Genomic DNA, 14,111 nt, shown 5'->3' on the forward strand with positions numbered 1-14,111 from the left:
TATTATTAAAAATATTATATATTTATATTATGGATGTATTCGGATATCCGTTCGGGTTTGGATTTTTGGGTTTAGAGATATAGAATCCGTTTGGGTATTTCTAAATTTCGGATTCGTGTTCGGATCGGGTTCGGGTCGGATTTCGTGTCCGGGTATTTTGTCCATGTCTAATTATACATTTGGATTACATAACAAGAGAATTGACAATCCCTTTTCCACTTCTGGTTCTTCTGCAAGGTGCAAGATTAAAGCTTAAACTTTCTAGCTGATACAAACCAAATGAAGAAACACAGATCATCATTAACTTAACCTGAAGCCTTATAATCATTTTTCTGCAAGATTATACAACAGACGCCAAAATGACATAGCAGGATCATCTTGTAAATCGATTTTTTTTTTTATTAAACATCACTTAAAATAAAACGGAGAGACCAAGAAATAACTCTTTTTTATATCTGAAAAATAAATTTAACAATTCACCCACGTACACACAAAAGTTACAACTGTAAAAAGTAAAATTAGAAAATTTAAATACTCAACAATAAACTATAGAGAGAGATAAGTTGACCAAAAGAAAAGAGAGATATAGAAGAAGAAAAAAAAAAAGAACAAAAGCGCCATTATCGGTAGAAGTTTGTGGTTGTTCCTTAAAATCCGATTTCTGATTCCTTCCATTTGGATCCGATTCTATCTCCACCTTCAAGCAACTCTCTTCTTCTTCTTCTTATTGCAAAAAAGATTCTCTTTTTCTTGTTTTGTGGATGAGATTCTGGATAAAACAATCATCTATTTCTGAACAATCAATCTTATAAGGACTCTCTCTCTCTCTGCTTCGAACTAAAGATTCTTAGGAAGCTCTTGTTTTTGTCTGATTTTACAGTTTTGTAATTGTTCTACGAGTTATAAAGTTGATTCCTTTAAAACACCCTTGTGAAGAATTTGTTCAATTTTACAATCCTGGCGATAACAGAATTGAAAAGGGTTCCAAAGGTTCCATCACCTGAAAGCAACGGTTTTGATTGTGTTGGTGGTTTGGATTGTCTGATAAGCTTAATCAGGGCCCTTGATATGGGGTCCTGCTTATCATCTGGAGGTGGAGGAGGAGGAAGTAGGAGAGCTCTCCATGGTGGTCCTCATGTTCCTGGACCTGGGAGAAGGAGAAGGCCTGCCAAGAGGAGATCTGGGTCTTGTAGTTCTTCTTTTGATAATACAGAGGAGCCTCTTCTTCATAGGATCCCTGGGAGGATGTTTTTGAATGGCTCTACGGACATTGCCTCTCTGTTTTCTCAACAGGGCAAGAAAGGGCCTAATCAGGATGCTATGATTGTCTGGGAGGTGAGTTTTGCTAAAGACCAACCACATTTGTTGTATGCTCTTATTGGTTTAGTTAGAAACTGTCAGAAATGGAATGTTGCGGTTTAGAGATGGATTCTACACATCTTTAATTGCAGTTCTCACCTATGAACCTAGTGTTACTCATTTAAATGGTTTGTATGTTTTTAATGGTTTAAAGTATAGTTCTTTAGTAATTAATCCTGGTTGTTACATGTTTTGAAATGTGTTCAGAATTTTGGGTCTATGGCGGACACTGTTTTTTGTGGTGTTTTTGATGGACATGGTCCGTATGGCCACATTGTTGCAAAGAGAGTGAGGGATTTGCTTCCACTTAAGTTAGGCTCTCACTTGGAGTCCTATGTTTCCCCTGAGGAGGTTCTTAAAGAGATCAGCCTCAACACTGGTGATAGAAAGACCTCGGAAGACCTTGTACATATATCTGCGAATGGAGAATCTCGAGTCTACAATAAAGATTACTTAAAGGATCAAGATATGGTTCAAACACTAATAGGCTCAATTGTTAAAGCCTATAGATTCATGGATAAGGAATTGAAGATGCAAGTGGATGTTGATTGTTTTTCAAGTGGAACTACTGCTGTAACCATGGTCAAGCAGGTAGTTGGACCAAAAGTTCTGATGATGTTTCTTATTTTATTGCACAAATTCATCTTTGTTTTTCTTGACTGTTTTTATTTTTATTTTTTCGGGGTTTTTGTTAGGGTCGACATCTTGTTATCGGAAATATTGGGGATTCAAGAGCGGTACTTGGTACGAGGAACAAAGAAAATAAACTTGTTCCTTTTCAATTAACTGAAGATCTCAAACCAGATGTTCCATGTAATCTACTGAAGATCTCAAGCCTTCTTTTGGTTATATTTTTTGTACCATCTAATTTATCAACTAAAGTTTGAGTTTTCTTGTTCTCAGCGGAAGCAGAAAGGATAAAGAGATGCAAAGGACGTATATTTGCTCTTCGAGATGAACCAGGGGTTGCCCGTCTATGGCTTCCTAACCACAACTCACCTGGTCTTGCCATGGCACGTGCTTTTGGAGATTTTTGCCTCAAAGACTTCGGTCTCATTTCCGTGCCTGACGTGGCTTACCGACGCCTCACTGAGAAGGATGAATTTGTTGTCTTGGCAAGTGATGGGGTAAGAAAAATTATAGTGTTTCTTAAAATCTATCAGTAAAGTCAAAGTTCAGTTTCAGAATATTTTTGAACTAGTGAGCTCATTCTCTGAACAAGCATAGACTTTGAATATAAACCATATAACTAAATGTGTAATGTATGTACCAACCTTGCTAGATTTGGGATGTATTGACGAATGAAGAGGTTGTAGAGATTGTAACCAAAGCAGCAACACGATCCTCAACAGGTCGAGCCTTGGTGGAGGCTGCAGTGCGGAATTGGAGATGGAAGTTCCCGACTTCAAAAGTGGACGACTGTGCCGTAGTTTGCCTCTTCCTTGACTCCCAACCAAACAGATTATCAACTGCCTCTTTCTCAAAGGAAAAACACATCAGCAATGCCGTTACTGAACCTGAACCAGACACAGCATCAACATCAACATCAACTCCAGACTCAGGAACCGGTTCGCCTGAGCTAAATGGAGTAAAGAGAATCGACACACTTGTGAATCTCCCAGTATATGTGCCTACGAAAGAGTAGTAAGATGGAACAGAGGCATGAGCTCAATGCCTCTTATGCTCTATGTTTCATTCAACAGTAACTGTTTTGGTAACTTCACTTGGGGTAAATTAGTATTACACGCCCGCTTCTGTGTGGCTGATTGTATATATCTTCTCTTCCAAATCATTGTAATACTTTTGCTGCAACTCCTCTGTTAATAAAATTATGAAGCTGCAATTGTTTTTTCCATAGCAAGTTATTTGAGAAAATTTTGTTTGTTGGAAGAAGAAATCAGGCTTCTTGAGCCACTTTTGTGAAATAAATATGGTTTTTGTGTACTGATTAGTATTTTATAGTTAGTGTTACATTCTATAAACTTATATGGCAATGTCAATGTTAATATAGATAAGTGTGGAAAAGTTAAGCAAACTGAATCATAGGTCTCTTAGTTGCTCTGTTTTTGGAGTTTGTACTGTTTCATTCTTCTCTTAGTTACTACTTACATTCTTGTAGGAAAACTTGGTAAGTATTTTTACAGAAACAGTTAAATCAAAAGACTAGTAAATAAAGATAATTACAGCCAAAGAGTTCACCAAAACAGTACATATATTTTATACAACAAAGAATGAGTAGTTTGTCTATGTAAATTACATGATCCAAGAAGCCAAATCACATCCACAAAAGGATCAAATGAATCAAATAATCAAACCAATTATCTTCTTTCTCTTAAGCAAAACTATGAAGTAAAAGAATGGAAAACCCAAAATAGTATCGACAATAACGTTACAAGTGTTCCGTTCATCACCGAAGAACCCGCTGTGAGATTGTCTGCTCCGAGCTCGTAAGCCGCTCCTGATCCATCTTTTACTTTGATGCTTGACGAACCTAACGAAACAAAACATTTTTTGGTGTGTTTGACTTCTTCTTTGATCATCCATCCTCATCTAACTATTTCTTGAGTTTTAAAGACTTACAGTTGTGGTCAGCCCATCCAATGACCTCATTCTCCAGATCATATACTACTAACTTGTTTGAAAGTACCAAATCTGAAGTCAGACACATGAAGTGTGGCACATGTTATGTTATTTTTCCAAATGCTATCACCTAACATTTTCTTTTATGGCTAACTTGAAAAAGAAAAACATAGCATCTGACAAAGTTGATCACAGAGTACAACCAGTTAAGGATTTTTCATGTTAGAAGACATGTAAGTCTATGAAACATCAAGTGCATATGATTTAATGACCAGAAATATCCAATGAGAGATTTACTTAATGGTAAGATCTGAAAATTTACCTCCCAAAAGGATTACATCGGATCCATCCTGAGTCGTCATTCCACCAGATTGCCAACCAAAGCAATACATGTCTTCCTGTTTGGGAAAATTCATATATTTGGAAATGAGACAATTCATAAAAACTCTGTAGTCATATCAACAAAAAAAAGCTTGGAAAAGTAAAGAAGAAAATACTTTCTAACTTAAAACTTATTTGGTTGATGGGAAAGAAATATGCAAGAACAGGTGAAACTGAATCTAACTTGAACTTGGATAGTTCCCCACAATAACACCAACTTTAACTACAACCTCATTCGAATCTACTGAATCACATTAAAGGGGGAAGCTGCATATTAACTTACACGAAGCGAGAAAAGATAGTCATGCGGGTAAACAGAAAGTTTGAGTGAGTCTTCAAAATGAAAATTGACAACCGGAAATGCTTTATCTGTGCTGCAAGTACAAGGAAGAATATCTCAGCAAAACAAACAAAAACTCGCAACATGTAATAATAGAGAACCATGCGTTTTAGCTTCTTGGCCACTAGTTATGTCAGAACATCTTATAGATCAAGTTATGTCTATAAGAAAGGTGCGCTATCTGTGATGAAATGTTTACTAAAGGCAAATATATAGCGACCATTGGTCTCAAAAAAATGAAAACTATGAACAGGAAGCAAGTTCATCTTACTTTGAAGTGAAACTGAAACATGCAAAAGTTTCCTGTACCATGTGCAGTTTCACCGGTTGTTTAGCAGTAATCTATATATACAGAAAATACCATGTCAGGGTTGTGAGATCAAAGTAGAAACAAGTAGTGAAAAGAAATCTCACCTTTTCAATTAGTGAGTTGTACAGATTCTCTGGTAAGTAAGCTAAAGTGGTACCACTGTCAATTATGGTTCCTCCATTGCCACCAGAAGTAGTTAGGCTTGGTGGAAGGTCAACAGTGTCACCATCCACATCTAGTCCCTTTAAAATGACGTTGTAATGTACCCTATAATTGTTACATAAAGTTACTACAAGAATTAATATTTAAAATGTATATACCACAGGTACAAATGTCTTAAGCCTTTAGATGCATGAGAGGATTCTACATTCAAGCATCAGGGAGACAATTCTCTTAACTTCGTAATATCGACTCACTAGTGGAAAATAGTTTTCAGATGACATCATAGTGAAACCAAGAATAATCAGATCATATATCAAACTACATAACACATCACAGACAAGGCGGAGACCAAAGAGGTCTTCAATAAACAGGATAAGACCATCCTCAATGGGGGTATCTTAGAAGGCTAAGATACCCCCACTTTTTCAAAGAAAATATGTTATATAAGGATTTTCTTTGAAAAAGTGGAGGTATCTTAGCTTTCTAAGATACCCCATTGAGGATGCCCTAAGGCCCCTACTCTAATTTCTAATCCAAAGCTTGAATGACTTGAGATGGTCTCACTTACTGATTAGGAACCAAAGGGGTTGTTTTCACTACTGGTGATTCAACTTCCCCAACAGCAAAAATTCCACCTCCATTTACATTGTCCAAGCAATGTGAAAAAATTCTCTTCACACTCCCCCCTGCAGCTAGTTGTGAAATAACAGATGTGTTTGATTGTCCAAACCCCATAATGCCATCAACTGCTGAGTCAGTTTGCCCAAGCTGGCCAGATTGATTTTTTCCGCACCTGTCTCACAGAGGAATCCTTATGATGAGAAGCATTTTGGAAAAAATAGGGAAGCAAGCTCATGACCTATGGTCACAAGCCAGGACTCAATAATGAATGCTAAAGAAAAATACAAATAGAGGTTTGCATAGGACAAGAACAATTTCATAAGATGGCACACACACAAACTTGTGATATGTATATACTAAGTTAATGAAACATCTAATGCAGTGATGAAAAGTGTAATGCTATAAAATCACTCACCCGAATATAACTTCCTGCGAAAGGGGTACAGTTCGAAGATTTCCAGTAACTTGATCCAATGTAATGTTATCCTTAATAAAATCTCCATCACTTGTACTTCCATCTCCATACACAACATGATAACTACAAGGCTTCTTCGCCCCACAAGTCTCCGTTTGCATAATAAACGAACAAAAATCATCCTCACAGCCAACATTCTTCGAAGTCGAGGATCCCTTAGAATCATACAATGATAAAGGTATCTGCACAACAAATCAAAACACACATCTGACATTCCGAAACATAGCTCGTAAAACCAAAGCAGTATCGATAAACACGGGGTTTATAAAGAGAAGCATACACCAAGATCAGTTTTCACAGGACATTTAGGACACGGCGCGCAATTAACCCAAAGTATATCACTTCCTGTATCAACTTGAACATAGTAATCCTTTGGTGGTGAACCAAGCCTGATTTTTGTGAAGTATAAACTGAAAAAAAAAAACAAATACAAATCTCATAACTACATTGCAACCAAATGCTCTCAATCTAATTCGTTTCCGGTTCAATTTCGCCGGTTTATCTAAATCCTAATTTCACTATTTTGATCCTTATCAATGTTACCAAAACTATCTAAAATGTTTCAACGATCCAATCTAGAAATTGAAGAGAGGAGAGAGATTGTAGAAGAGAAACCCGATAGAGTCGGCGCGGCTATCACCACCGAGAGGAAGGTCAACGTTGGCAAGCATACGAGCGTGACGGAAGCTGTCGTGAGATTTGAGCTCGAAGAGCTGTTTCTCTTTTCCGGCGAACTTATGAGTCACATTGAATAAGAAATTACCGGAAACAACTTGGATCGTCAAAATAAAAACCGCCGCGAAAATGCGTGAAACTCTTCTACTCAGATCCATTAAAATTTCTCCGATCTAAAAGTCGCCGCGAAATTGAATTTGTTCCGGTGATGTGAAATTAAAAAGTTAATTATTGTGTTGAAGGAGTTTGTGATGATGAAGTAAGGGAAATGGAAAATGAAAGAGAGACCAAAGGAAGGCAACAGAGGAAGAGAGGGAGACATGGGAACGAGAAGAGAGGGAAACGTAAGAGAAAGCGACGCGTTTTCAACGGTGCTGAACGAACTTTTTTTTGCTTCATTCTTTATTATTTTGAAAAATAAAATAAAATTATTATTGTTGAATTAAAGTAATGTTAAGATTATAATAATACCTAATGTAATTCATATATAAGAAAAATTAGAAACTATACTTTAAAAGACATTGGCTTTAAATAATTCAATGAAAATATGTTAAATAACATATTAACAAAAAAAAATCTTTTATTAGTACAAGTAAACATTCAATTTGGTAGGAACATTTAAGAGGAAAATAATCTCTCGCAAATTTACAATAAAATTGAAAAGCATATACTACAAACGTTATATTTTTAGCAAATATCTTGTAAATTTATATATTTTTAATATTTCCTTGCAAATCCATAGCAGGAATATAATTTATTTTCGTCGAGAAATAAAACATAGTTGTTTTGAAAAATATAGCAATATCTGTGAAGATAGACATACTGTACATTGCGAGTGATATGCTATGAACATTTTTTTCTTGCGAAATTTGTAAAAAATTTGCTAAACCAAAATGTAAAGGATTATATTTTCTCTTGACTCCTTCGCCATAGGCTATTAGCGAAGGAATCCTTAGTCGTTAGAGAACATTTGAGCTAAGATTTTTATTTATAGAAATCTAGGCGATGAAAATACTATATTCCAAACGCAGTTGTCCCTTGTTATGTCGTTCATTACCATCTCCAATATAATCCCTCCGAGTATACGTTTCATTCACAAGATAAGTACTGTAATCATACTTTAACCATTAAAATTTGATTTCTTGGTCATATTAAGTATTAATGACACATGCTTAACTTTTCTTAGACTTGTTGAAATATATGATATATTGGCCTATATTTATTCAATCTATTTTGAACATATATATACTCATGTTTGGTTTGATTGATTGGAGACATGACTAAACACATGGCATGCATAGTTATAAACCGAAACATGAATTATTGCGATTGATAGGCATATGCTTTAATATATAGTTGATCGGCACATGTATGTACTGATTTTTCGTTGATTAACCGAGATCATTGTTTGGTATATTTGATATATAGAGGATGATATTATTATTGTATCACTATAGAGATCTATACTTTATTACTTGTTCGATATAAATTTACATGATACATTGGTTATTGATAGAGAGCTTAATATCTAGAAAACCATATGTAATATAAAATATCCTCTCAGCTTATGCTTCTTTATTGGATCAGGGACAGCTAGATATCGTCGTAACGACATATAGGACATGAAAGATTGTGGTAAAGCCACTGAAAAATACAGTCCTTGTGAAAACTATGGGAACAAACAAGGTTCATGGTGTTTCTTACTTCACCCAACGCTTCTAGACATATTGAGCATACGTCTTGTTCTGTTCGTATCTCATCTTCGGAGTCATCATCATCACTAATCCAAGTTTCTTCTATAACTCCAACTTGTGTTACAATCAAGAAACCTCTTCCTCCTATCTCTTCTCGGTAACGACTCAGCTCCATCGCTTCTTTGTAGATACTAGGAACCGCACACTGGCGAATACGGTCGGGGATCCCGTGGAACTTCAAGAGAATGTCTACTAGTCCACGACACCTTTTCTCGGTGACAAGACAATCAGGTGGGATCTTGAACTCGAACTCTGTGTTTTTCTCCATGCTAATGTCTGTTTGTTGAACTAGGGTTTCACGACCATTACGAGTGCTACGCGTATAGATGCGTCTGAGTCCTATGATCCTTAGTATAAACGATATATCATCATTGAGATCGTTGGCGTATGTTTTGGTTTCGTTATAGACTATCTTACATGTCTTTGTTGCCATCGAGAGAGAGGTATCCAAAACGTTAGTGATTGATTTATGTTATCCAAGGACAAAACAAGAACAAGTTGTGTGTGATTTCTCTGATTTGTAATGAACAGATCTCTATTTATAGACTTCGTTATGTTTTTTTAACTTTTTGTGTTTTCCTTTTCTTGCAAAACAAATTTGGATTTTTCCCTTTTTTTCTTTCTTTTTTTTTGTTTATAGGTAGTAAAAAAGGAAATTTCTATTTTATTTTTACCTTTTTTTTTGAATTTCCAATATAACGTTGACTTTATATTACACCAAGTATTTGACTAAAATGATGATGAAGAGAAGCTTAATTATATCAGTGGAATATTCTTTATGTAGGTAAGTAAAACAATAGGATCATCCAAGTCTGATAACTTCATGGTTTATGGTTTTGAGTGAAGCACATTGACATTTCTCTTGATAATCATTTTCATGTTACTGCGACGCTCTACAATCGAGAAGTACAATAAATTATTATGCCTGGGAATGCTACTCGAACTGAACCGAACCAAGAGTTTCGGTTTTCGGTTCGCTTTTGGTTAAGAGAAGAAAATCGATTGGACGGAACTATAATATGCAATCGGTTATCGGTAAGGTACACTTTAACCAATTACTTATCCGAATTTAATCGAGTTATCATGTTACCCAAAATTAATTAAACAGTGTAACCAAGTCATCCGTATTACCCAACATTAAACTGAATTTCCAAGTTAACCGAAATAATTAACCCGATTAACTAAACTAACAAAAAATTCTAAAAGATTTGGTTCATTTTCGATAACAAAAAAACATAATCGAAACCTCCGATATCCAAACCAAACCGAACAGTTATGTAATGCGGTTACTTACAGTAACATTTCTCAAATTTCCAACTACGCAAATTATCTAACCCGATTCGAATATCTGACCCAACCCAAATTTCTCAAGCCTAGAAAACTATGGCCATGAATGGTTGTTTGTTTTTTTTTAATGATTTTTAGAGTATGATTTTTGGTTTTTGATTTTTAGGTTTTTAGTTTTTGTAATAGATACAAATTTTTGATTTTTTACCTTTTTTATTTTAATAGAAAAAAGAAAAATGAGAAGTGTCGTTAGTGTTTCCTTAAAAATTTCATATATGTGAATTTTGGTTTTTATTAAAAATTGTTAAAGAAAACTTAAAACTAGTATTCTAATTTTTTTAGGAATCTATTTATTTTAAAATCTTGAATGGAAAAATAGGTTTTTGAAAAATAAAATCCAAAATCTATTGTATAATCTATTACCATTCAGGGCCTATAATTGAAAAGAATTTATACAACCTCGAAAATATAACGTATCTCATATAAAAAAACTCATCCTAATAATAAAAAGATTATTGAATTTTCGTTTTTTCTTTATATTATTCTTTAATATTTTTGCCGGCAAAAAGCGAGTTAATTTTTGTATATATAATTAAATATGAACGTTTTTAAATGTTAAAAACTTTTAGTAAACCGTGTTAATTTTGGTTAAATCCAATTACACTATCACCTTCAAATCCGCACAGATCTCTCTCTGCTTCGGAGCAGCTTCACACCTTCAAGCTCTCATCACATCACCCATCGATTCTTCCCAATGCTCTTCTTCTAAAACCGTAAGCATTCTTCAATTCCACTTTCTCAGATCTCAATTTTCTCAGATTCGCTCTTTCCCGAGAAAATTTTTAAACAAGAGAAGATTCATCCATTTCCTCTCTTCCGAAACAGATCTAGCAACAACTCTCGTTTCACCCATGGGTTTGCTTTCAAACCCTACCCGTTTGGTTCTCGTCTTCACCATCTTCTTCTTCTTCTTCGTTTCTTCCATCTCCGCTCAGGTATATATATATATATATACACGATTTCAATTTTTCCTTCATGGATTCGTCTTTTCAAATTCATGTATGAAACGTCTTTTTGTGATTATTTTATTTAGGATTCGGTGGTTGAGAATGAGAGACAAGAATCAGGAGGATCTGGTAAAGAGCTTGGTCGTCGTGGAATGGTATTTTTAAAAAATTTCGATCTGGCTTTTTGCTTCTTTTTTTTTGTAGGTGAATCTGAATCTTGTTTAGATTCATGTTTATATAAGATTCTTTAATTTTTGTTTATTATATTAGATTGGTACTGAACGTGTTGGAGTTGATCCTGGTGTTGACAATATTGCTGCTCTTGGTTTGAATCTTGATCTTGAATCTACTGGCCCTGGTGTATTTGATGCTTTGCTTTCGAGTTTCTCCATGATTCTTGTTACCGAGGTTCGTATGATTTCACCTCTAGGGTCATTCTTAGTTGCAGAGAGTTGATAAATTTGTAATCTTTGTTTCTCATGATATGGTTTAGATTGGAGATGAAACGTTTATAATAGCGGCGTTGATGGCTATGCGACATCCTAAAGCTACTGTTTTGTCTGGTGCACTTTCGGCTTTGTTTGTTATGACTGTAAGTGCAAGATTACTTGAATCATTTTATTGTGAGTTTAGCCTAATCATGTTTCTTGAGAAATCTTAGTATTAGAAAGGGTACTGTCTGATATCTATGATTCTCATGATTTCGATTTAGATACTATCCACTGGACTTGGTAGAATAGTGCCAAACTTGATATCAAGGAAGCACACCAACAGTGCTGCTACAGGTATGTTGTTCTCTCATGGTGTTAGTGTGACATTGTCAAAAAATTTGTTTGGCTTTTCAAAGATTTTGTTAGCTGAAAACTTTTGAGAGCACTATACAACAACTATATGATTATGAATTTTGTCTTAGTCCTTATCCATTCATCTTTTAGTGCGTCTTCTGATTATGATTTTGCAACTCTAGTTTACTTGGACCGTGTATCTTGGTATCTAAGTTTATTTGACATGTAGAAATGAAGTACAATTGATTCATTTAGTCGAAAAAATACTATCCAAGCTGATTTCTTCATGTCTTATCTGCGATTATGTAAAACACTTAATGTTGGAGTAGTAAATATATATATATATATTTATATTATCATTGGCATTGTTGCACTTAATTGTAAGTTTTGGTGACTCTTTCTTTTTAATCTGAGTCTCACTTGAAGGATCTTTCATCTTTGAATATGCAGTTCTCTATGCATTTTTTGGTTTGCGACTACTCTACATTGCTTGGAGATCTACTGATTCAAAGTCAAACCAGAAGAAGGAAATGGAAGAAGTATGTGATTCTCAAGCTACCTTTGTTGCCAGTTGTTTGCATCTCTAAAAATTAAAAGAGATTGTGCCTGAAATTCTGATTCGCTATTAACATTCAACTTTGTCTGACTTCCCATTATCTTTGGTAAAGGTTGAAGAGAAGCTCGAGTCAGGCCAAGGAAAGACACCCTTCCGTCGCTTATTCTCAAGATTTTGTACCCCAATATTTTTAGAGGTAATCTTCTATTGGACATATTGATGCTTTTGGTTTGTAATTTAGCCGTAAACTGTTAAAAAGGTTGACTCTAACTCGTCTCTTGTATCTTTTTGCAGTCTTTCATCTTAACCTTTCTAGCTGAATGGGGCGACCGTAGCCAGATTGCCACAATAGCTGTAAGAGTCATGTCTCATATCTAAGCTTTTCTTAGTAAAATTGACCGATCAATGACTTTTATCTGTTGTATTTTAAGTTGGCGACTCACAAGAACGCCATAGGAGTCGCCATTGGCGCAACAATTGGACACACGATGTGTACTTCACTAGCGGTTGTTGGAGGAAGCATGCTGGCTTCAAGGATCTCGCAACGCACAGTTGCAACTGTTGGTGGCCTCCTCTTCCTAGGATTTTCAGTGTCGTCCTATTTTTATCCTCCTCTGTAGTGATTGTGCTTCTTTCGAAAATGGGTGTTAGTGAGACATTGTCTAAGTAAAGTATCTGTCGTTTCAATTATTTTTGTTTGATTTCAATGGCAAAAGTAAAGAATCCAACGTCAATGCGTTTTCTTATCTTGAAGTATAACAAACGTAATTAATAAATTTTTGTTTTAACTTAGAAACATGAAATCCCCAATCTTCAACGTTTAAATATAATTAATAAATCTCTATAACGTATTATTAGATTATTTTTTTTTAACTTAGAACTATGACATCCACAATCTAAAAGTTGAAGTAATATTAATATTAGAAAATGTAAAATATTTTTTTTTTTTTGAAATGTTTTAAAATTTTTAGTGTTATTAATATTTTAACTCTACACCAAGTTTAAGCTAAAGCTAAAGTATGAGCTAGATTAAAATTATTTTTCTATATAAAATCCAGTGTTCTAAAATACGGCATGATATGTACAACCATATATATGATGTATATATGTTGTACGCTGGGAAGCCATATCATATACTCTTTGTATACGGTGAATTCCGCATAAACGACATGGTTTAAAAACCGGGTGAAGTTATTTCATATCTAGTTCATAATTTAATTGATATTACATATAAGTGAGGAATTGATTAATAATTATGAAGAGATAACGGATCATTATTTTGAGACATCAAACCGGCTATACAACAACAAGAAGTTCCATATTGATCTCCTAGACAATCTCCTCCTTTGGGGTGCCCCATAGAATTGCATAATTTGATGCATTCTGATTGGCTCCTACACCCATCAATACACGGTTTTTTTTTTTTTTTCATCAAAATATAATTATATTTGATAATTAAAAAAATCGTAATACAATTGGTCTGATAGCCATACAGGCGGATTTAAAAAATCAGAATAAAAAGGAAACAAAATACATCCAGAAGAAGCCAATACATGAGCAACTTTGTTACAATTCCTATTACAAAAAGCAAATGAAACATTGGAAAACTTGTTAACCCAAAAGAGAATGTCTCGATGAACAGCTTCAATTGTAATATCGGAATATTGTTTTTGTAATAGATCAATCAATAACTTGCAATCTCCTTCAAAGCAAATATTCATAATACCCCTTATCCAAACTTGTTGTAATGCAGCTAGTAATGACTTTGCTTCGGCTTCTATTGGCGAAATAGACGTTCCTAGCTGAGAAGCTCCCCAAC

At 34.7% G+C, this 14,111-nt stretch overlaps 3 protein-coding genes across 3 annotated transcripts; 2 read left to right on the forward strand and 1 right to left on the reverse strand.

Annotated features, from left to right (window-relative positions):
* The first annotated feature begins 574 nt into the window (after positions 1–574).
* On the forward strand, positions 575–3,216 carry LOC17879014 (probable protein phosphatase 2C 74). Its single transcript, XM_006283662.2, has 5 exons — positions 575–1,335; positions 1,567–1,950; positions 2,055–2,172; positions 2,263–2,486; positions 2,642–3,216. The coding sequence occupies exons 1-5, from the start codon at positions 1,069–1,071 to the stop codon at positions 3,002–3,004; spliced, it is 1,356 nt and encodes a 451-aa protein (XP_006283724.1). The 5' UTR covers positions 575–1,068; the 3' UTR covers positions 3,005–3,216.
* A 307-nt stretch (positions 3,217–3,523) lies between these two features.
* LOC17880240 (aspartic proteinase-like protein 2) lies at positions 3,524–7,209 on the reverse strand. The gene is made up of 10 exons (XM_006285891.2): positions 6,844–7,209; positions 6,509–6,638; positions 6,169–6,410; positions 5,701–5,925; positions 5,075–5,237; positions 4,932–5,002; positions 4,604–4,694; positions 4,262–4,337; positions 3,940–4,011; positions 3,524–3,850 (listed from the first exon to the last, which is right to left on the reverse strand). The coding sequence occupies exons 1-10, from the start codon at positions 7,059–7,061 to the stop codon at positions 3,702–3,704; spliced, it is 1,437 nt and encodes a 478-aa protein (XP_006285953.1). The 5' UTR covers positions 7,062–7,209; the 3' UTR covers positions 3,524–3,701.
* Positions 7,210–10,604: 3,395 nt separating this feature from the next.
* Positions 10,605–13,088, forward strand: LOC17878109 (GDT1-like protein 3). Its single transcript, XM_006284161.2, has 10 exons — positions 10,605–10,717; positions 10,830–10,939; positions 11,038–11,106; positions 11,222–11,359; positions 11,445–11,543; positions 11,664–11,736; positions 12,187–12,275; positions 12,405–12,488; positions 12,587–12,646; positions 12,724–13,088. The coding sequence occupies exons 2-10, from the start codon at positions 10,856–10,858 to the stop codon at positions 12,910–12,912; spliced, it is 885 nt and encodes a 294-aa protein (XP_006284223.1). The 5' UTR covers positions 10,605–10,717; positions 10,830–10,855; the 3' UTR covers positions 12,913–13,088.
* The last annotated feature ends 1,023 nt before the right edge of the window (positions 13,089–14,111 follow it).

Source organism: Capsella rubella, unplaced genomic scaffold, assembly GCF_000375325.1.
Source record: "Capsella rubella cultivar Monte Gargano unplaced genomic scaffold, Caprub1_0 scaffold_7, whole genome shotgun sequence".
NCBI lineage: Eukaryota > Viridiplantae > Streptophyta > Magnoliopsida > Brassicales > Brassicaceae > Capsella > Capsella rubella.